At 36.3% G+C, this 25030-nt stretch overlaps 1 protein-coding gene across 3 annotated transcripts in view; it reads right to left on the bottom strand.

The window, feature by feature from the left end:
- Positions 1–25030, bottom strand: part of EMC2 (ER membrane protein complex subunit 2) — a 50302-nt gene that overhangs the window by 10080 nt on the left and 15192 nt on the right. For 2 of the 3 annotated variants that reach the window (XM_003903070.5, XM_017962227.3), the window contains exons 5-9: positions 24781–24838; positions 6979–7064; positions 6768–6827; positions 985–1066; positions 51–161 (exon numbers count right to left, since the gene is read on the bottom strand). In XM_003903070.5, the coding sequence (XP_003903119.1) occupies positions 51–161; positions 985–1066; positions 6768–6827; positions 6979–7064; positions 24781–24838 (397 nt within the window). Of the gene's footprint in view, positions 1–50; positions 162–984; positions 1067–5636; positions 6039–6767; positions 6828–6978; positions 7065–24780; positions 24839–25030 lie in introns of those variants that run through there. The other variant, XM_017962228.3, reaches the window with a different exon arrangement.

The following is a 25030-nucleotide window of genomic DNA, read 5'->3' as shown; positions in this document are numbered from 1 at the left end:
TTTAAGTGACAGATTTTTAAAAATAACATTAAACATGCACCGCAACTCACCATATAAAGCCCAAACAAAGCTCTCATATTTCTGTTGTTCAGTTTCAATGCCTGTGCAAAATACTTTCTTGAAAGTTCGAGGTTTTCAAGTCCACCTTGGGTATATTTAACCTGTTAAAAATTGCAAAGTGCTGAAAACCGTTTATTTTACTACTTTGAAATATAGCATGGTTTCATCATACCACAGGCATTAAGTAATCGAAACAGATATTCTCTCTAAAAACAAATACAAGATGTTAAAAGAATTCACCTAAAGTTTTTAAAGCTAATCTAAAATTTCAAACATAACCTTCCCCCAAAAAGCTATTCTGTTCTACGAACATTGAGATGACTGAGTAGTTTTTAAAACAAAAATGCTGCCACAATAAAAAGCCAGAATAATTTCTATTTCAGCTGCCTCACAAATGCTTCACTTCACATTGTATTTTCTATTACTGGCATTATAAATGTGGACTTAAATATTGAATTGTCCTTTCATAATCTGTACAGACATTCTTTAATAATGAATCCCTTCTAGCCTTATAGCATTCAATTGTACTGCTATTCTTAACAGTATGCAAATTAAATAAATACTTCCTATGTCCCAACTGGCTTTAATACAAATTTCCCTGAATATGGATTTAACAATCATAATCACTATAAATGTCTCAGAAGCCATTAAGTGGTGGCAAATGTGATATAACTTATAATTAGGAAAGAAAATAGTACACAAATATAAAAATACAAGGAATTTCACTGTTTTAAGTATGTCTTAATTGAAGTCAGTATTACCACTGCAATGTTAAAAAATTTAAACTTTTATTCTCACAATGTAATGTTCATCAGATGTTTTAAACATATACTTGCTTAACATGAAGGAAATATTCTTAGTTCCATAATAATACCGAATAGCAACCAAAATAAAATTACATGCCATTGTTTTGAAAACACTTACTTCAGCATACTGCTGACAGTATAAGTGGTTGTGTGGATTAGTCATCATTAGTTCCTCTAAACAAAAGGCTGCTTTTGCATAGCTAAAAACACATCAAGAAGAGAAATTAATTTTAAAAGTCACAAATTTTTATTTTAGTTAAACCTTGAAATAATTTAAAAACAACTTTAGTGATGTTAAACAATTTATTCACAAAATAATTTACATAGCTTTATTAATAAAATATTTGTCATCTGACATTCATAAATATCAATGACATTAAATTTTATCATGAAATTAATAAACACAGGCTTAAATCTTAAAGCAGCCTGTAAACAATCAATAGATACTGCATTTTAAAAATTGGGTCACTCCTACTATATCTCATCATTACTAATAAGAAAGGCTTCAAGACTTTGGATCAAGTTGTATATAGAACAACTTCTGGAAGTTGACTGATCATTTAAAAAAATATTCAAACAGCTAATATGTAAGGAGAAAATAAATACTTTATTAAATATTCTCTACTCACTAAAAATTCTTCACAGGCATATATTTACCAACATATTCTATTACAAAGATTTCTCTCATTACTTAAGTTTACTGTCAAATGCCAAATTATAATAAAGTTATAAATTTCTAAGCCCATGAAAAATAGATCAAGTTGGTTTTGATATACACTGTGCTACTATTTAATCTTGTGGTAGAATAGACAAAAATATTGCTGAAAACCTAAGGAAAGAGAACTGCCAGAAAGAGTTCTGGAAAAACGTTTTAAAGCATGTGACTATAATTCACTAAATATATTTTAAATGTTTAATGCCATGTGACTATCCTCACTATCTACAGGAAATCCTAATGAACACAGGTGTTACAAGATTTCTTCCCAGTGAGGAACTGATGACACTACCCAACAAAAAGAGGTTACCTAAAGTTATTTTTGGCATTTGTTACCAACATACAAAAGTATCTACCTTGACACTAATGCCTGATATACTTTTAAAATTATTTTCCTGTTTCACACAAGTATAAGCTAAGTTTTACTAATTGTTTATTAGGTGTCATGCATTTTCTATGTGTGTTACATGTATTAACTCATTTAATCCTACCAAAATCCTAGGAAGAAGGAAATTATTATCACCATGCTAGAGCTGAGAATACTGAGGCACAGAGCTGTAAACTGAATCCCAGACTGTGCCACTCCAGACAGCCTGTACTCTTTAACCACTACATATGCTGTTTATATGCATTACACATAACATTGAAAAACTGAAGATCTCAATGGCAACATGAAAATGTGTACAGCAGTCACACCCAAAGGGACTGAGGAGAAAAATACACCCTGCAGATTACCTAATAATTACAGCATTTTAGATTTATGAAGGACCATATATATATACTCTCATCTAAGATCATGCAGCTATTTAGCCCTTTCCATTTTTAAATTCAAAACCTAGCATTGTTTCTTGACACATGATAGGTATTTAGTAAGACTGAACAAATGACTAAATAAATGTCTAAAACAAATGTATTATGACTACCTACTTAATATCTATTTATCAATCTAAAATAAAAGGGAAAATTTGTCTCTACCTTAAAACACTTTATCAAAAGACAGTTTTCTTCTAAACGTGTTCCTTTAATTATAAAGTATGATACCAAAAATTCATGTTGAGACTAAGAATAAAAGTTCTTAGAGCTTTAAATGGGTTGAGCACAACTGTGACACTGGTGCATAAAGCAAGATAAAATGGGCAGGTAGTAGTAGCTCTTAGGGTAAAATGAATACCAAGGTATTTTATCAAAAATCAATTAGCATCACATATGAGAAAAGGATTCCTTCCCCCAATTTTACAAAGTATGGTATCAAACTAATTTTGTGGATAAAATATAGAATTAAATAAAATTAGGGCTAGAAGGAGCTCAAGATATGGTCTAGTCCAGCTTTTCTAGGCCATTGTTAGGCCACACAAAAAGTGACTATTTCCTCAATCTTGTCAGGGATAATACATAGCCAGTACTATTCTAGGTGCATAGAAAAGTTAATTCATTATATACAGTGACTCAACAAGACTAAGAATAGAGAAGTGAAAATAATTTGAATCTACTTAAAATAGAATAACAATTGTTATTACAACGTTAGAGTCAGTACTAGAACTAAATAAAGTTTCTTCTCTTCCTTACAAAAGTATATATAACTAAAGGTTACAGTATTTGGTACTGTGTGTTACTTTACCAACATCACGATTTTTCCTTACAGAATTGTGGTAATTCCCTTTGATAAGGAATTTTAAAAGGCTGGACCTATGAAAAGGAACTATAATCACAATCATAATAAATGTATTATACTAAACTGTTCTTGCTGTATAGTATCTAGTTTCAATTACAAATCGAGTAAAAACATTTTGTCTTTCATAATGTGAATGTATTTTTGCTCACAAAGGTTGAGTATCCCTTAACCAAAATGCTTGGGACCAGAAATGTTTCCGATTTCAGAATTTTTCAGATTTTAAAATATCTGCATTATCTTACTGGTTGAACATTCCTAACCCAAAAATCCCAAATCCAAAATGCTCCAATGAGCATTTCCTCTGAGCATCATGTTGGCACTCAAAAAGTTTCAGATTTTGGAGTATTGTGGATTTCAGGTTTTCAGGTTATGGATACTTAACCTATAATACATATTGGTAGTGCTGACACACAAAAAATTAACTGTAGTTTTAAAACTTTAGAACAAGAGTCTCAATATGGTCAATGGGTGTAACATATACCCCTGGAATAACTAAAAACAAACTATAATTTATAAATCAGAAACGAACTTATAAAAGTAACTTAAAAATATAAAACGGTTATGTGGCATAATTCTATATCCCTTTTTCTCTCTATAAAAACATTAAATAGGGCTATATGAAAATTATACTACAGATATTTATTTGGAGTTAAAAATTCCAGAGCTGGGCATAGTGACACACCCGTAGTGCCAGTTACACAAGAGGCTGAGATGGGAAGAGCACTTGAGCCCAGGAGCTCAAGTTTAGTCTGGGAAATGTTGTAAGAAAACATACATCTGTCTCTTAAAGAAAAAAAAATAGTTCTAGATCTAGGCTACCAAAGCTGCCTGTGACCTATTATACTTAAGCTTATAACTGTTCATATGCAGAAAAGAATATCAAATGTTAAATATATCTAACATTTTGAAAACTGCTACATTTTTGCCACTGTGTCCACGAGACTGGTGCTAAAACTGATATCCTACGATAATTTAACATTCCACCAAAAAACTCCTCCTATAATGACTTGCTCAAACATGTCAAATGAATCATATGAATTGACTGCAATTTTCAGCTTCAAAAAATCTGTAGATATGTTATTTCCACTCACCTAAACATAAATATTCCTTCTATGTGTTCAATTAGAAAAAATAAATGGTCATTTTGTAACTACCTTCAAGACCAAAAAGACTTTCGTGATACTAGATAAAAGGGTAGGCTGACCATAGTTATCATTTCGTCTAAAAAATTTTTTTCAGGTGCTCCTACATCTTTGTATTTCTTGATTTTTTGAGATTTCTCAGTTCATTTCTCTTAAGTGTACATTCACCTCTATTTTAATAAACTCTTTAGATTCAAATCAAAGCAAAACTGAACATGGTGCCACATGGTGAAACAAATAAATAAATTTAATGGTAGGTTAAAAATAAGGTATAACCTAAATTTGATGATGAAATAAATATTAGAAATACATGCAAAAAAATAAAATTGCAAATGAAGTAGGGGAAAAAAGGTGATATATTTTTTAAGCTATTAAAGGATAGCAGACATGATAATGTTAAAAACTGATGAATCTGATTTTCTAAAAATGTAAAGTTTCTATAATTTTAAGAAGTCAGTATTTAAAAAGCATATAACAAGGATATACTTTCGACATACGGTTACTCTCCTTTACAAAAAGAGCTCTTAAAAATGAACTAAAAAGGTAGAACCAATTTCACCTATCAAACTTGTAAAGATTAAAAAAGAATCACAATATCCAATATTGTTAAGGGACTCTAGTAAACGCTGGTGTGCTGGTAAACTGATGTTAACATTCTAGGGAACAATCAGGAACTATTATCAAAACCACAGAAAACATACATCTTATTTAATCAAGCAATTTTAGTTCAAAGAAGGAAACAAAATAAAAATGATCACTACAGCATTATATATAAAAATATAAAAATACCTTTATATCTCCCTAGGAAACTGGTTAAAAATACTAGGGTAAACTGGTAAGATGAAATAATATAAAACCATTCAAAAGACACTGCAGATTGTTATAGTGACAAGAAATTTTTGACAAAATATAAGGGAAAGTATAAACTACGAAAGATAGTTTTATTTTGGGCTTTTGTTTTAAAAGGTAAGGAAGGACAAAATTCAAACTATAGTTAACTTAGGATGCTGGAATTACATGTAATTTTTGTCTTGGTCTTTATGCTTTACTGTGTTTCTCAAATTTTCTGCATTAGGCATTCCTTTAACTTGAAAAAAAAATCCTTGTTAATTTGAAATGTTTAAAAATGCTTTCAGTTAGAAAAGTTTTAAGAAGTACAAAAAAATGTTAAATGACTGTCAACTGTTTTCGAAACAAAATAAAATTAATGCTAATTATTTTTACTATATTCTAAAGATTCAATTTCATGTATTTAAATATAAGTATTATACACTGCCTCACATGCATAAGAAATCATATGTTTACATATGTGTACAAACAAGCATATCATCTATACTGAATGTGATTCAGGAAATAATTTCCTAATCAAAACCAGAGTATCTGTTTCAGAGTATAGCAGAGAACTTCAAAAATGTTCCCAGAATATAGTATACATTCATTAAATCACAGCTATTACTTTTATTTTAGCTCCCACTTTTCTTAGACTTATGCAAATAGACTTCAATCCTCTCTATCACATTATATATATAGACCACAGACAACAGACAAATGTCTTCATTCTATTTCTCATCAGTTGTTTGTAGTATGAGAACAAGGTTAAATATTCATGCACAAGAAAACGTGCATAAGAATCTGATTCTATTCTGTCAAAAAAGAAGGAAAAGAAGCAATGTCATACTTCAGATTCAGAAGAACTAAGAAAAAAAATAAAAAACATGCCTCTAGATGGAGGTTAGCATTAATGCTGTAATATTAGCAAACTTGCACTAAGACTCTGGACTAATCCTCTCACACTGGGATTTCCTCCTGTCACTACAGCAATAAAAAAGCTAACAAAAACATTAAACATCCAATAAGCAAGATCCTACAGCATTCAACATTCTTGATTATTCTCAGTTTTTTACCCAGGCAACAGAATGCTTCTACTTTGGAAGAGTTGATTCTCTCAGTACTAAGGCTAATACATGCATACAATTGACAGAATTTTTAAACAGCAGGGAGTATAATACTCTTTGTATTATAAGAACAATCTGAACTCTAAAAATTCACATTTTTGATTCACCAAAATTAAATTTAGCTAGCAAATGCAGGCCTTTTTACTTCCAAAGAATGTCATCTATATTTGAAAGAAAAACTTATTTCCTAAACATAAACAATATGGCAAAACACAAATGACCCAGTTAAAGCTATTCACATATTATGACCAGCAAATTATTGATTTATTTTCATTTAATTGTTGATTTGTTTTGTTTTTCATTTCAAACAACATGATTCACACCTTCTCACCAATCCTCTGGAAACCACAGTGCTTTCTGAACTTACAGTGATGAAAACTGCACTCAACAAAATGTTAAGTGTGTTTAATAACTTACTCATGTTCATTGATGTAAAGTTCTGCAAGTTCATGCCAGGCTTCTTGGTCTCCAACAAATCTGGTGAGAGGAAAAGAAAAAAAAAGTAAGTGTATAGATATTCTGCAAATGAACAGCATGAAGACAAACAGGAAAATCAAATGCAAATTCCATTTTAATTAAAAAAGATTTATCAGAATAACAAAACACGATCCTCTTGTAAAACACTCACTGTTCCAGATACTCATTCAGTTCCCGAATGGCCTCCACATTTTTCCCCTGGGCTTTTCGAATGGCAATCTTACGCTTTCTTGCAGCCTGTGGGTTGACATTAATAAAGGATTAGGCCCTCATGATTCCTTGGGGTTTTGTAAAGAAGGTAATTTGACTGTGCAAATTATTATCTCAATGCCAGAGAAATTCCATTGTAGAACTACTGCTTAGTGGGAGTTTATAAACATACCCCATGACATCCCACTGGGGAATTCAAACATTCCTCTAACAATCACATATGCTTTACTTTTGATGCACACAATGTATGCACCGTTTCATCCAAATAAATAACCATCCAGATTCTGATAATTACTAGCCAGCAGGGAATCCTAATCTTTATCCAACTTAAAGTCCTTTACTCTGTCTCATTCATAAGATCTGTATCCTAAGAGGTGGAGGAATGGTGGAGATTAGGGGGAAAAAAATCTCACCATGGCATGGCCTTTGCATATCATTATATAAATATGGCTTCTGACAACTTTTTCACAATTTTAAGAGAAAATCTACCCATGAGTCTTTCACAAGAATAATACAGTCCTGAAATAAAAATTGTATAATAAGTAAACACTTAAAAGTTGTATTCTAAAGTTTTTAAAATGATAAACATAAAAATCAGTGCCATTTATTGTGCATTCATCAAATATGTACCAGACTTCTACTGTTTGCTAATATTGTGCTACACAATGAAAATATAAAGATAAAAAAGAAATGATAATTCCTTGCAGAAGCTCATTCTCATGACAAAAACATATCAAATAAAAAATGTAATGCAGTAAGAGCAATGACAGAGATATCTAGAGTGTTATGAAAATAAGGAAGAGATCCTGACACATGCTGTGGCAGAGTGGACAAAGTGGAAAGACAGAAAACAAAGACGGTCCCACACGTGATACCCGTACTGAAACAAAGAGTAAGCAGACATTAAAAATCAAAATAGGAAGTTATTTATGGAAACTCATGTGCATAGTGGGAAGAACACACGAGCAAAGGCCTTGGAGAAAGCAGTACTGTATGTAATCCAAGACTACAAGTTTGAGGCTGAGGTAAACAGTCAGGGACCGGAGCACACTGTATAAATTATTAAATTTACATCCCCTCTATGTTTGCTTCAAATACAGAAGGATAAACAATGAAACATACTATAACTGAGGCCAAGCTAAACTTATTAATTATGAATAAAATTTCTTATTGTTTTATATAATATTCCACAAGACGCAGACAGAAGTAAAATGGATATGGCCTCTTTAGAGTATCAAGAGCTACTCATTATGGGGTGGCGAGTGAGTGATTTGGCTCTGAAGAAATGAAAGTAAAAGTTTAGAGAAATCAAGAGACTAATAAACAAGGGTCAGAGCAATGTTTATAATAATTGTGGTAATATTTGGGTAATTAAAAATGATGTCTTAAGAATATATATCCTTAAGCAAATCCTGAGAGTAAAAAAAAAATAAAAAAAGAATCTATATCCTTAATCAGGTCATGCCAAAGGCCTTAGTGCAATGCCTGTCACACAGTAGGCACAGGCAAATATTTTTAATTTTTAAATTTATTTATTTTAATTAATTAATTAAATTATTTATTTAATATTTTAATATATTTTAATTTTTAGAATTTTACTAAGTAAAACAAAAATGTACCACAATAAATGAAAAGTTTTAAAAGTCTCAAGAACTCAGAAGTAAAAGTAAAGCTCTGAAAGTAACTCAAACCCTAAAACCATTAAGAATTTTAGACTTAAAATGGGAGCATTGTCCCTAGTCCTCCCAACAGATGAGGGATAAATTAACATGTAATCAAGAAACTTTCTTTTGGCCATATCTGATTTCACCAAAATTTGAAACATTAATTTAATCTTTCATTTTTCATGACACTACTTCTTCCACAGACAATATGCAGAGCAAAAAGTCTGTTTTGAAATCAAAAAGACAAGAAACTGAATCCCAACTCTTATCACTTACTAGCTTTTTTAACCTCTGCAAACCTCAGTAATACTATCTACCTTCAAGCATCAATATAAAACAACTAACACAGCATATAATAATATTAAATAAATGTTATCTTCCTTTTTTAACATTTGGTTCCAGGCTTAATGTTTATGTGTTAAATCTTGCCACAAAATTCTAACCAAACAATATTTAAAGGACTGGAACAGACTTGCTTTATTTGATATTTATATCTTGTCCCAATCCTTACAGGATTTGTAACAGGAGAGATGAGATACTGTATGCAGTGAAAACTTGTTGAAAACAATTGGATTCACCTGGGAGCAGTGGTGCATGCCTGTCATCTCAGCACTTTGGGAGGCTGAGGTGGGAAGATCACTTGAGCCCAGGAGTGAGAGACCAGTCTGGGCAACATAGTGAGACCCTGTCTCTACAAAAATAAAAATAAATAAACATTTTTTTTAAAAAGAAAATATTGCATACAAATGCCACAAATCAAACAAAAAAATCAAAGTATAAATATGATAGCAACTAACACATCTATAGTAATAAGTGGCATGAACACTGTCCTGGACACTTAGGTACAATAAGTTTCATGAAGGTGGACTGAAAACACCTAACTTTGACTCACTGTTTCAGTTATTTGACCACAGAATCATTCCTCTACTGTTGAACACATACAAACACAATGTTTTCAGGTCAGCAGCTTTCTGCAGAAAACAGTTTGTAAAGCAATATTTTAGACTGTTTCAAAGATCATTAATCTTTAAAAATAACTTTTAAAAGAGAATTCTTTTGAAAATGATGGAAAATAGATGTGTATCCAACTGAAATGTGTCAAGAAGGAGAACTAGGGTATCTGAAATTTCTGATTCTCATCCTAGATTCTTCTGTAAGACTTCCTAAAAGAGGCTGTGCACAGTGGGTCACGCCTGTAATCCCAGCACTTTGCAAGGCTGAGGCAGGTGGATCACTTGAGGTCAGGAGTTCGAGACCAGCCTGGCCAACACGATGAAACCTGGTCTCTATTAAAAATACAAAAATTAGCCAGGTGTTGTGGCGCACATCTATAATCCCAGCTACTCGGGTGGCTGAGGCAAGAGAATCACGGAACCTGGGATGTAGAGGCTGCAGTGAGCAGAGATTGCACTGCTGTACTCCTGCCTGGGCGACAGAGCAATACTCTGTCTCAAAAAAAAAAGACTTCTTAAAAGAAAGAAGCAGATTTCTTACAAAGTAAATAATTCATTATTATTTTGAATTATGTCCATTTGTGGTGGCTAGCATGACTCTAAGAATTAGGCAAAAAAGAAATTTAGTATTAATTTTGTAATAACCAATTCCATCTGACAAAAACTTCAGGAAGATAGAAGACTTTAAATACTAGGCTTGGCCAGACACGGTAACTCACGTCTGTAATCCCAGCACTTTGGCAGGCTGAGGCAGGAGGATCAATTGAGGTCAGAGGTTCGAGACTAGCATGGCCAACATGGCGAAACTCCATCTCTACTAAAAATAAAAAACTTAACCGGGAATGGTGGTGGGTGCCTGTAATCCCAGCTCCTCGGGAGGCTGAGGCAGGAGAATTGCTTGAACCTGGGAAGCGGAGGTTGCAGTGAGCCGAGATTGTGCCACTGCACTCCAACCTGGGCGACAGAGTGAGACTCCATCTCGAAAACAAAAATAAAAGAAAATAAAAATAAAAATAAATAAATACTATGCTTTATTAATTAGAGAAGCATGTCCCCAAATCCCTAGTGTATGAGCAATATATTTCTCAATCATGTAAAATCTAAGATATAGCGTTTTATCTCCTACTATTCTAAAATTTTAAACAAACGTTTAAGTGGTAACCATTCAGCTATGCAAAGCCAGTCTTCCTAATTAAAATATACATGGTAGCTTAAAAAAAAACCCTACTAAACTATCATTACCATATGAGCAAAGGTATATTATTAAGTCACAAACTTTTTACTAAATAACAGCCTTTTACAGGTTAGTTCTTCTAAAGAAAATCATACTATCCTGACATAAGAACCAATCTTTATCATAATTGTATTAAATTAAGCAGATAATTTAATCCTGGCCAAAAAGACACAACAGGACCAGATTTACTCCTCCTGCCTTAAGATATGGGACATTAGGCAATGAAGGGCAGTGACTCCTGAGAGGTGGGGAAACAAACCAGGTGAGTCCCATTTTTATTACCCTGGCTCACCGCTTTGACAGTTTCAAGGGTGCTGTGCAGGAAGGGGAAAACCAGGTTGAGCCAAGTTCAGGAGTTCAGAAGAAAGAGCTGAAAGTCCATGATGATCAAAGAGGCTGGACTTCATAGGACAGAGTGCCAAAGAGAGAAAAATACAGAATAAGGACTCTGGGGCTCTGCAGTGGTCCCCTTGAGTACTTAGTTTTGTACTGATCAGTGCATGCGGGTGAGGAAACTACCCAAGGCCAGGGAAACAAACACCAGAAAGGGTTAAGGGGAACAGTGCACAGCACTGATACAGGGCTGGAAACAGTCTCTTCTACCAGTCAGCCTGGAAAATGTCATGATTCATGGGCACTGAATAGAGTATCCAGAAGGATCTTGCTTCAGTAATGGGGTATAATTAGCCCTGGTCTAAACACTGTTCTGGATCAGGTCTAGCAAACACTCAAAGGTTCAAACTATTTGCAAGTAACTTAACTGCAGCCCAGAAGAAAGCTCAAGAATATAGGAATACAAACGTGGAAAGAGAGGCAAACATGGCTGTTGAGTCTCATTTAGAGCACACTTTAAGCATGGCTCTGTTCACTATCTTGATTGTGGTGATGGTGTCACAGGTGTACACAAACATCAAAACTTACTAAATTGTACACTTTAAATATGTGCCGTTTATTCTATGTCAATTACATGTGAAAGCAGTTAAAAACTAGTGCTAAGAAGACTACATGTTAATAGTCTTGAATATTTAACAACTTTGATTTTGCATTTCTTTTTTTTTTCTTTTTTTTTTTGAGACAAAGCTTCGCTTTTGTCCCCCAGGCTGGAATGCAATGGTGCTATCTCGGCTCACTGCAACCTCTGCCTTCCAGTTCAAGCGATTCTCCTGCCTCGGCCCCCCAAGTAGCTGGGATTACAGGCACCTGCCACCAAGCCTGGATAATTTTTGTATTTTTTTAGTTAAGATGGGGTTCCACCATGTTGGCCAGGCTGCTCGAGAACTCTGACCTCAGGTGATACACCCGCCTTGGCCTCCCAAGGTGCTGGGGTTATAGGCATGAGCCACCATGCCAGGCCGATTTTGCATTTCTTTCTTTTACTTTTTCTCCTGCCAAAGTTCTCATTTTTTCTAAATATTTGGTTTGGATCTATCTTTACAAAAGTGAATTAAGAGTCTTAAAAATGAAAACTTCTGCATAAGTGATTCTAATATTTGGAGTTAAAATCTATTATAAAGTACAAAACTTCAAAAAGTACTCAGTATGATATAGGATAAATTATTTTTTAAAAGCCATTTAGGGCTGGGTGTGGGGCTTATGCCTGTACGACTGTAATCCCAGCACTTTGGGAGGCCAAGGCGGGCAGATCACCTGAGGTCAGGAGTTTGAGACCAGTCTGGCCAACATGGTGAAATCCCATCTCTACTAAAAACACAAAAATTAGCTGGGTGTGGTGGTGTGCACCTGTAATCCCAGCTACTTGGGAGGCTGAGGCAGGAGAATCACCTGAACCCGGGAGGTGGAGGTTGCAGCGAGCCAAGACTGCACCACTGCACTCTAGCCTGGGCGACAGAGCGAGACTCAGTCTCAAAAAAAAAAAAAAAAAAAAAGCCATTTCAAGTCTTAAAAGTTTTGTCACATAATTCAAAGCTTATGTAAAATTTTAAACAACAATATACAATGTATCATACATAAAAAAAGCAATTATAATAACAAAAACACTGGTTCAAAAACCTAAGATAAAAATAGAAACACATATCTTAGTTTCTGTGCATTCATACAGAGCAGTAATGGGCACTGAAGGAAGTATATACTGCAGTTTGGTAGCTATCTGCAGAATAAATGAATACATCACAAATTTTACAGCTGGAAAGAAATGAGGAGCAGGCAGTGATAATTATATCTCTTTACTTTATGTAGACAAAAACCAAAGCGCAGTCTTACACTGCAAATCCTGGGGCTCCTGAATCTGTTCATGTCTCTTTTTTGCCATAGTCTCTTGCTCTCTGGACACTTACTACTCAGTTGTACAACTCCTTATTCATATAATGTCTAACTGTGAATAGAGTCAAGCAGCATATCTCCCAAAAGCCACACAAAACCCTAGGTTTTGAGTGATTATCAAGCAACCAGAATGAGGCTCAACAAGGCTTCTTGTGGCTGTTGAGTCTCATTTAGAGCACACAAAAAACGATTTTAACAAAAACCAATTTTGGCCAGGTACAGTGGTTCATGCCTGTAATCCCACCACTCTGAGAAGGCCAAGGCGGGAGGATCACCTGAACCCAGGAGTTTCAGAACAGCCTAGACAACACAGCAAAATGTTGTCTCTACGAAAAATTTCAAAAGATTACTTGGGTATGGCGGTATACGCCTGTAGTACTAGCTAATCAGGAAGCTGAAGTGGGAAGACTGCTTGAGCCCAGGAGTCAGAGGTTACAGTTAGCCACAATCGCCTCACTGCAATCCAGCCTGGGCAACAGAGTGAGATCCTGTCTCAAGAAAAAAATAATAATTCTATCATAGCTTCCTTAGCATAATATTCTATACAATAAAAATTATGCTTAGATTTTTAAAAATAAAAACAAGTTATTCATCTTCACATACTCTTCAATAGTGGCAAGTACAGTCTTGTTAAATGACTAAATTTAAATAATAAAATTTCTGTAGGAGTAACAGCTGGTTGTCATGTGTTAACTACCTACTCTCAATTCCATTTATTACCATTGCTTCTTTCCTCATGATAAAGAGCCTTAATTTCTGAAATCAAAGTACCTATCCAGAGTTTCTTACTAACTGTACAATCTCGGGCAAGTCACTTAACTTCTCTATGATCTTGTGTGCCTATAGAATAAAGACAGTATCTGAAAGGATTATGATAATGAGATAATATATGTAAAGTGTTTAGCTCAGTGATGGCCCATAGTAAATATTTGATAAACATTACCTTTCTTCATTATCACGTCATCATCATTTTCTTCAATTCTACCACTCCTCCTTTCACCATTTTCCTCATATTTATACTCTGCTTTGTAGAAAGCTGCAGCTTTTTCTCAGTTGTAAAGTAGAAAGTAAATCTGGATGATCATATAAGCTGTTCTTTTAACTGAACATACTTTACTTAAATGTTTTAAAAAATTCACAAAATCAGAGCTCGCTAAACAAATTATATCATCCCTTAATCAATGCTAATAATTACATTTTTTGATCTCACAAAGTTTAGAAGATTTTTAGCCAACACCAATTCAAATAATTTGTCTGCAGCCCTAATTGATGTTCTGAATAAACAATCTTGAGGTATTAAGAAACGCAACAATAGTTCTGAAGAACCCATGTATGATAGTGAAAAACATGCTACTAAAAGAATACCATGAATCACAAGCAATGTACTCCATTATCCAAAAGTAAATCAACTGGCCAACAACATGGATCCTATTGTATTTTCTTCAAAGAGCACTGAATACATAAGGTTCAATCCCTGGCTTCAGAGAATTCACATTCTTTTATCTGAAATCTGTGTTAAATATAATATAAATAAAGCTGATAAGGAACAACTGAAAAGTACTGTATTGTTTAAACTGTGGAATGAGCATAAAGGTTATTGTGATGTTTACTAAAACAATCAAAGGGGATGTGGCTACAGGACAGCTAGACCCTGAATAAAGACTAGAATTGGAAGAGTCATGCTCCTGTAAGATTTTTCCAACTGAAGATATATATATATACACTAATGCCAAACCATAACTGGAAACCTATATAATTTGTTTCAAACTTTTAAAGACCATGAATAAATCTTCATCCAATTGGCTACATGCCTTCTATAATGTTACACAGAATAGGGCTAGTTAGCAATTTGTTTTGAAAGACATACTTTTTTTTTTTTTTTTATTTTAAATAGGCTACCTGGGGGAAGAGATATTACCTAGAAAAGGATTAAAGGATTAAGGCAAAATACAATCTAGAACCTCCCTCTTGCCTCACTCCAGACTCAGTGACCCAGAAGGAACTGGACAGTTGACCAGCAAAAGGAAAGCAGAATCCAGGTTCCCTGCCTCCAAGGTTTATACCTAGAAGCCTGAAAAATGTGGCATTTTAAAACCATCTTCCAGAGCAAGACACCCTCTCAAGGTAACTGGTCTTACACATTTATTGTTTATGGAACAAATGTCTGACTGTGTACTCGGGTGTATTCAGCAGCATTGTTGCCTGCAGTTCCCTGTGTTCACCAGAGATACTGAGCTCAAAGAAGAGGTTTTACTCTACTCATCACTGCAACCTGCACATTGATCCACAGTCACACAGAGGCCTGTGTTCTGTTCCCTGTAAATGGAAACATGTTCTGAGCCTGTCTGCCTCCCGCGGCTGCACCTGGTCCTCCATACCAACCCCTGGGGGTGTCCACAACCACTTGGGACAGAAGAAGGTGGAATTTCAGACAGGAGCTTGATTGGATCTTCAATGACAGACTTGGACTAGCTGTGGCCCAGACACTGGCCCCGCCCAGAATTGCCAGGAGAAAGCTTTGATGGCCCTGGAGGTAACGCAGGGCCCGCCTCCCTCTGCTGAGTCCAATAGGCACAAGCAGGCTGGCGTATGGCCAGAGTGTGTCAAAGCCCTCTGATGCCTTTCCTTTACCTTTTTTAAAGAATCCCAAATAACTCACTGAAATGACTCAAAGGCGAAAAAGTTTTACCAAAATGAACCCTTTTTCAGTTAACTACTCATCAAATGGATGTATTCGGACCCTCTCAAGTTTCTTTCCCTAGTTATAGTGGGGAACTGGCTGAGTGTTAACTGTGGGATTCACTACACCATCTTACCCTCAAGACACGAGAAGACGAACAAGATGAAAATGCAACCTGCAGAGCTGGGCTTAATTCCCACGTCACAGTCTGGTTCCTGCTACAGGAGGCTACCCTTCTCAGACAAGAGATTTAATAGGGAATTGAAGGAATAGTTAGGGGGCCAGGGAGATGTGACTGACACTGGTTTTCAAGGTGAATGAGGGGTTGGTGGAGGGTTTGGTACTACAGCTAGTCAGGACATTTGCAAATTCAAATACATTCCTGTGTGAGGCATGTTGCCATTTATCAGTTTTTGTGAATATGTGTATTTTAAGCAATAAGATTTAGCTGGTCAGACTTTTCTAGGCAGTCTCAGTGGTGCACTTCCTGTGTTGTGACTGTTCTGAAGACAGAGCGGCTCTAACAACTGTGAGAAGCCTGAATAAAAATCAACCCCCTTCCCCACCTCCCCTCACCAAAAAATAAAAATAAAAATAATCTTTACCCTTGGCACAGAGAAAATTACAACTAATTCATAAATAAAACTACAAATATTTGATATATCACAATAGGCAGAGTTCACAATTCAGGACAAAATCTGATCTTTCTGAGGTATGAAATCAACTAAAAAACAATAATTACTCTGCTTTCTGAAAGGCATTCCTTCAACAAGTATTCACTGGAAGCCTACCAAATGCTGGGCACTCTCCCACTCAATGGATAGAATTTTTTCCCCTTAAGGAAGATTCAAAGTATGAAAAGTCAATCATTTTCAAAACGCAAGCCGAAAAAAAAAAAAAAGTGCAAAACTGGTACTGGAGTAATATAAATAACAAAAGTTGTCAGTAGCCCAGTCCCCTCCAATTCCACCTGTCTTAGTTTTAGATTCCCATAATCTCTAGCCTAAGAACAGCCTCCAAATTACTTATCTCTTCTCATCTCCTTCAAAATATATCCTATTTCGATGACACATTATCTCTAAAACTAACTGATGGTATTTACCTAATCAAAATTTGACTTCATACTCCATTCTCTAAGAATAAAAATTAAAAATTACCAAGTTGTTAACAAACATAGACCTTCTTTCTGTACTTCTAGCTACTCTGTACAATGAATCAACTCAGAGGTATAAAATACTATCTTCCTCAGAAGTAAATCAGCGGAGGAGAAGAAGGTTAACTAGGCAGAGTACCAGAACTTTGCCCTCTCTTTATCAGAAGAGAAATGAAATTTGAAAAAAGTGTAAAAGGAGACAGCTCAGAAAGAAAAATACAAATGGTGGTTTAAGATTACTAAAAGATGTTCTCACTCCTGTAATCCCATGGCTGTTTAAGAATACTAAAAGATCTTCTCACTCCTGCAATCCCAGCACTTTGGGAGGCCGAGGCGGGTGGATCATGAGGTGCAGAGATCGAGATGATCCTGGCTAACACGGTGAAGCCCTGTCTCTACTAAAAAAATACAAAAAAATTAGCTGGATGAGGTGGCAGGCGCCTGTAGTCCCAGCTACTTGGGAGGCTGAGGCAGGAGAATGACGTGAACCCAGGAGGTGGAGCTTGCAGTGAGCCGAGATCGCGCTACTGCACTCCAGCCCGGGAGACAGAGCAAGACTCCGTCCAAAAAAAAAAAAGAATATTAAAGGATGTTCAGCAGTACTCATAATGCAAATTAAAACAAAGTAACATTTTTAACCATTTAGGCAACTATTAAAAGGAAAACGCTGATAATATACCACGTGGCAGTATATGGGGAAAGTGGCACTCCCATATGCCACAGAAAGTGAGTACAGATGAATAAAAAGCCTTTTCAGAAGGAAATTTGGTAACATCAATCAAAATTTAAAATCCATGGAACTCTGACCCAGACATTTTACCTCTAAAGATTCATCCCACCAATGACATCCATGGAAAAACTGTTTCTGAGAGGAAATACCAGAATCATCCTAAGGGTTCACCAAGGGGACTTAGTTAAAAAAACTTTTTCATTAAGACAAGGGAATATGGGCCGGGCCGTGGCCTGCTTCCGTAATCCCAGCACTTTGGGAGGCCGAGACGGGCGATCACGCAGCTCCAGGAGATCGAGACCATCCTGGCTAACAACACGGTGAAACCCCGCTTCTACTAAAATACAAAATTAGCCAGCTTAGGTGGTAGGGCGCTGTAGTCCCAGGAAATACTGGGAGGGAGGCAGGAGAATGGCGTGAACCCGGAGGCGGGCTGCAGTGAGCTGAGATCCGCCACACTCCAGCAAGTCAGAGCCAGACTCCGCCCAAAAAAAAAGACAAGTGGCATCCATCTAGCCTAACTCTACCAACAGGATAATGTAAAGGATGTGATGACATGCCATGATCTTTAAACTATATAATTGCTAAGAGTTGACGGTACCACACATTTGGCAATTCTAGCCATTCTCCCCGTCAGAGGAATACACACACACACACACACACACACACAAGCACACCTATTTGTGCATGAAAAAATATATCTGAAAGATCACATAAAAAAATCATTAACAGTGCTTGCCTGGCTGGGCGTGGTGACTCACGCTTGTAATCTCAGCACTGTGGGAGGCTCAAGCGGACAGATCACTAGGTCAAGAGATCAAGACCATCCTGGCCAACATGGTCTCTACTAAAAATACAAAAACTAGCTGGGCATGGTGGCACGCACCTGTAGTCACAAGTACTCGGGAGGTTGCATTAAGCCGCAGCCTGGAGACAGAGCAAGACTCACTCTCAAAACAAAACAAAACAAACAAACAACAAAAAAACGGGGCTTCCCTAAGAGAAGGAGTACCTGAGCTCAGGGATAGAGGAAGCCTGAACTCAGGGATAGAGGAACAGACTTATTTTTTTTTTACCATATCATTTTATATTGTCCACAATTTTTAACATGCGTATGACTTTCTCAATAGAGTATTTCAGAGCTTTCAAAAAGATGGGGAGAAGGTATGCCATTCCACCATTCTCTCAAATAAAAAATTCTGGAACTTCCATTCTAATTACCTTATTCTTTTTTTCCTAAGCAGGCCTTGTACTTTAATAATGCTAAGGCTTATTCATGTATTCACTTGGGATACAATGTCTTTCTATCATTTAAGTCACACACATTCCTTTAAGGCCTTCCAGACTCAAAATTCATGCAAGTCACCAAAGAAAGAGAATAAATCAGTTTCAAAGTCTACAGCATGTTCATCACATCATGCTACCTCACCAGAAGCATAGAAAAGGCTTATTCATCCTTGTGTTTGTACCCACTACCATGCACACTGCAAGCATAACAAATGTTCTCTGAAAGAATAATGAATGCATGTGAATAGGAAGCACAGCTGCTTAAAGCTTCAATGAACAACTTCATTTCTATACTGGATATCCAGAAACACAGAGGCATAAGACAAAAGGTCACGTGATCACTTTTTGACAACGCAGAGAACAGTAAATGAGAATAAAACTGGACTTTCCCGCCTTTGAGATACTAAGTTGCTTTGGAAAAAGAAACGGTGATGTCTTCTACACAGTAACTTTAATTGTTGCATATTAGTGAGCCTACTTATAGACTTTATTAGTTCTAGGTCTTTTACAGCTATGTTTTCTCCTTCAATGTCTAGCACAGTGCTTCCTAAGGACACAGGAACAAAAACAGTATCTCTACTCTTAGTAAGGGCAACTCTTTGATGGTTCATGAGAGGTATTCAATACATGTTTACAGAAGGAAGGAAGGGACTGAGAAAAGACTAGATCATGTTTGATTAAAAAAAATAATACATTTAGCAAAGCTGAATTAAGTCGCCTTGCTCTCAAATGTTTACCTACCGGTAGGGGATTTAGTTACTACAGGGAGTATCCCTTATACAAAATGCTTGAAACTAGAAGTGTTCCACATCTCAGATATTTTCAAATTTTGGAATATTTCTGTATACATGAGATATCACAGTGATAAGGATCCAACTCTAAACACAAAATTGGTTGACATTTCCTATACACCTTATACACATAGCCTGAAGGTAACAATTTTATACAATATTTTAAATAATTTTGTGCAGAACACAAAGTTTTCATTGTGTTTTGACTGTGACTTATCACACGTGATCAGGGGTGAAATTTTCCACCTGTGATATTATTTCATTCTTCAAAAAGTGCTGAATTTTGAAGCATTTTGGATTACAAATTTTCAGCGTAAGGATGTTCAATTTGTACCACTTCACACATATTCTATGGGAGGAAACATTTGGATTTCTCTTTCAGCCAGTTTTAAAAGTCACAAAAAGCAATAAAATATGAAAGGTACTACAAAGACAGAGCAATAATTATATATTATCTTATATTCTGAAGAAGTGAAATAACTTATTAAAAATTTCCAGTGTAAACTGAGACAGAATTAAAATACTGTATTCCTAATTCCAAAATTAAATTATATTGATTTTTAACCTGGGATGAGAAAAATAAAATTCAGAAGCTGTTTTCAAAAATTTGATTTCAGTTTTTTCAATCTATGGCTAAGTGAAAAATGAGTATCTTTGAAACCACAATGAAGTCTTATAAGTGAAGAATAAGTACATGAGAAAATCTTCAGAAAAAAAAATGGGTGCTTTTTCTAAGAAACTGTTGAACTAAGACAGATGGTAAGCTATTAAAATTATAAGATTAGGAAATTATTCAAAAACTTTCCAATTTTAACTTTTTATTCTCAGTATCTATATAAGCTTATAGAAGCTATTTCTTATTTTTATTTTTTATTAGACAGGTTTGCAGCTGTCAGAAGTTTTCCTTGAACTTTCTATATCCTGAGAATCTTCACAAAATAATGAAAGTTCTCAGCAACAAAACAAACACATCAAACAACAAAACAAACACATCACACACATACACATTCTCACACACACACACACACACACACACACACACACACACACGGTTTGGCTGTGTCCCCAACCAAATCTCATCTTGAATTGGAAATCCCACAATTCCCATGGATCACGGGAAGAACCCAGCGAGGTAACTGAATTATGGGGGCATCTCTTTCCTGCACTGTTCTCATGATAGTGAATGAGTCTCACAACATCTGATAGTTTTTAAATGGGAGTTTCCCTGCACAAGCTCTCTTTGCCTGCTGTCATCCATGTAAGATGTGACTTGCTCCTCCTTGCCTTCTGCCATGACTGTGAGGCCTCCCCAGCCATGTGGAACTGTAAGTCACCTTTTTCTTTGTAAATTGCCCAGTCTTCTAGGGTATGTCTTTATCACTAGAATGAAAACAGACTAACACAGTAAACTGGTACCAGTAGAGTGGGGCGTTACTGAAGGTACCCAAAAATGTAGAAGTAACTTTGGAACTGGGTACTGGCAGAAGCTGAAACAGTTTGGAGGGCTCATAAGATGGGAAAATGTGGGAAAATTTGTAACTCCCTAGAGACTTGTTGAATGGCTTTGCCCAAAACGCTGATGACACAAACAATGAAATTCAGGCTGAGGTGGTCTCAGATGGAGATGAGGAACTTGTTGGAAACTGGAGCAAAAGTGACTCTTGTTATGTTTCAGCAAAAAGACTGGTGGCATTTTGCCCCTGCCCTAGAGATGTGTGGAACTCTGAACTTGAGAAGGATGATTTAGGGTATCTGGTGGAAGAAATTTCTCAGCAGCAAAGCATTCAAGAGGTAACTTGGGTGCTGTTAAAGGCATTCAGTTTTAAAAGGGAAACAGAGCATAAAAGTTCAGAAAATTTGCAGCCTGACAATGCAATAGAAAAGAAAATCCCATTTTCTGAGAAGAAATTCAAGCCAGCTGCAGAAATTTGCATAAGTAACAAGCAGCTAATGTTAATTCCACAGACAATAGGGAAAATGTCTCCAGGGCATGTCAGAGGTCTTCATGGCAGCCCCTCCCATCATAGGCCTGGAGTCCTAGAAGGAAAAGGTAGTTTCATGAGCCAGGTCCAAGGTTCTGTGCTGTGTGCAACCCAGGGACTTGGTGCCTTGCATCCCAGCCACTGCAGCTGTAGCTGAAAGGGGCCAACACAGAGCTCAAGCCATGTCTTCAGACAGTGCAAGCCTCAGGTCTTGGCAGCTTCCATGTGGCGTTGAGCCTGTGAGTGCACAGAAGTCAAGACTGAGGTTTAGGAATCCCTGTCTAGATTTCAGAGGGTATATGGAAATGCCTGGATGTCCAGACAGAAGTTTGCTGCAGGGGCGGGGCTCCCATGGAGAACCTCTGCTAAGGCAGTGTGGAAGGGAAATGTGGGGCAGGAGCTCCCACACAGAGTCCCTACTGGGGCACCACCTAGTGGAGCTGTGAGAAGAGGGCCACCGTCCTCCAGACACCAGAATGGTAGATCCATCGACAGCTTGCACTGTGCACCTGGAAAATCTACACTCAACGCTAGCCCGTGAAAGCAGCCAGAGGATGTACCCTGTAAAGCCACAGAGGTGGAGCCGCCCAAGACCATAGGAACCCACCTCTTGCATCAGCATTACCTGGATGTGAGACATGGAGTCAAAGGAGATCATTCTGGAACTTTAAGATTTGACTGCCCCACTTGATTTCGGACTTGCATGGGGCCTGTAGCCCCTTTGTTTTGGCCAATTTCCCCCATTTGGAATGGCTGTATTTATCCAATGCCTGTACCCCCATTGCATCTAGGAAATAACTTGCTTTTGATTTTACAGGCTCATAGGTGGAAGGGACTTACCTTATCTCAGATGAGATGTTGGACTGTGGACTTCTGAATTAATGCTGAAATGAGTTAAGACTTTGGGGGACTGTTGGGAAGGCATGATTGGTTTTGAAATGTGACATGAGATTTGGGAGGGGTCGGGGCAGAATGATATGGTTTGACTGTGTCCCCACCCAAATCTCATCTTGAATTGTAACTTCCACAATTTGCACGTCATGGGAGGAACCCAGTGGGAGGTGACGGAATTATGGGCGTGGGTGCTTCCTGCACTGCTTTTGTGATAGTGAGTGAGTCTCTGATAGTGAGAGTTGATGGTTTTAAAAATGGGAGTTTCCCTGCACAAGCTCTCTTTGCCTGCTGTCATCTACAGAAGATGTAACTTGTTTCTCCTCACCTTTTGCTATGTTTGTGAGGCCTCCCCAGCCATGAGAAACTGTAAGTCCAATAAAACTTACACACACAAACACACAGACACACATATCCCTACACAAACCCCCACACACCCACTCAAAACCCTAAGAAATTTCCACAGAAAATCTCCCTGGGGTGGGAAAAGATTAAAAGTAAGCAACTATCATTTAAGAAACATATCAACTACTGTAATACGTAAGTATTATTACAGACTATCAAAGGAAATAAGCAGACATAGGGGATTTATGATCAATGCCTGAGATAAATGTGCTCTAGAAACTACAGACATCGAGTTACTGTTGTTCAATTACTAAGCATTTTACATTTTAAAATCTACAGTCAGACATTATATAAGTTTTTTTAATGTCTATTTTTAAAGAAATACTTGCCAAATAAGAGAAAAACTTCATGTATCTTTATTGTGTTAATATAACAATTTCTCCTCCTATAAAAGAAAAAAAACTCAACCTGGTTTTTGTTTAAAAATTTTAAAAATACTTATTTTCTTTTAGCAGGCATATGTGTGCATGGAAATAATGACATAAAACATTAAAATGACTGACATATTATCTAAAGTCTCTCTGTAACTTTTTAGTTAACAGGTTAAGTCTGAGGAAAGCTATTATGGCAATAAACTATAATGTTCTCAACATTAAAAACAGAATTCACCAGGGTATTTTTCAAACAAATACTACTATATAGGTACCTTTAGAACAAATAATTTATCCAATAAACTAATATACTTGTTCAAAAGTACACTAAATTAAAAGGGTATGTTTCTTCTTATTCATGTGTAAGACAGAAAAAAGCAAAAACAAAATAAAATGCCTTTATTAATTCCATATACTAATTACTGAAATGGCTTCTTTTATTTTTCATTAAGACAACTAAAAAGTAACTGCACAAATTAAACAATTTAGTATTTCATAAACTTCAAAATATTTTATGCAAACACATAGTCTACTCTTTCCAAATCATAACTAGCCCCTTTTCTAATAAGATATCTTCTAGAAGTTTTTTGTTGCTGTTTTTTTTTTTTTTTTTTTGAGACAGAGTCTGGCTCTGTTGCCCAGGCTGCAGTGCAGTGACCGGATCGCAGCTCACTGCAAGCTCCGCCTCCCAGGTTTACGCCATTCTCCTGCCTCAGCCTCCCGAGTAGCTGGGACTACAGGCGCCCGCCACCTCGCCCGGCTAGTTTTTCGTATTTTCAGTGGAGACGGGGTTTCACCGTTAGCCAGGATGGTCTCGATCTCCTGACCTCGTGATCCGCCCGTCTCGGCCTCCCAAAGTGCTGGGATTACAGGCTTGAGCCACCGCGCCCGGCCGAAGTTTTTTTTTTTTTGAGGTGAAGTCTTGCTCTGTCGCCCAGGCTAGAGTGTAGTGGCGCAATCTCAGCTCACTGCAACCTCCGCCTCCCAGGTTCAAGGGATTCTCCTGCCTCAGCCTCCTGAGTAGGTGGGATTACAAGCGCGTGCCACCACGCCTGGCTAATTTTTGTATTTTTAGTAGAGATGGGGTTTCATCATGTTGGTCAGGCTGAGAAGCCAAATTTTATTGGAGAGTCTTAAATCTATATAAAATAAAATGTGGCCCGTCACGTACTATTTAAAATTAAAAATAAAAATATCTTTCAATTAAAAATTAAAAATATAAAACCTAGTTCCTTATGTATCTTTCCATTATTTCCTCAATTAATTAATTTTATCTTTTAAATTAAACTTTAAATTGTTTTCAAGACAATCTGCCAACTTACAGTGTTAGTTGGATCTTCTTGTAAAATCCTATCATATAGCTGTACAGCATCATCATATCTATTTAAAAAGAAAAAGAAACATCTACAATTATTACCTTAAAAATATAGTGATAAATAGTAAATACAGAAAAAAATTAAACTGGCTTTAATCTTTTAATTTAAATGCATTTATAATTGCTTTAAACGCATCTATATATCGTTACCAAAGTCTTCCATCTTCATATAACAGTAAACGTTTACTACAGTTTTA

Source organism: Papio anubis, chromosome 8 (genome assembly GCF_008728515.1).
Source record: "Papio anubis isolate 15944 chromosome 8, Panubis1.0, whole genome shotgun sequence".
Classification (NCBI taxonomy): domain Eukaryota; kingdom Metazoa; phylum Chordata; class Mammalia; order Primates; family Cercopithecidae; genus Papio; species Papio anubis.
Note: the sequence above shows the minus strand (reverse complement) of the source record. Positions and strands in the feature narration are given on the sequence as shown.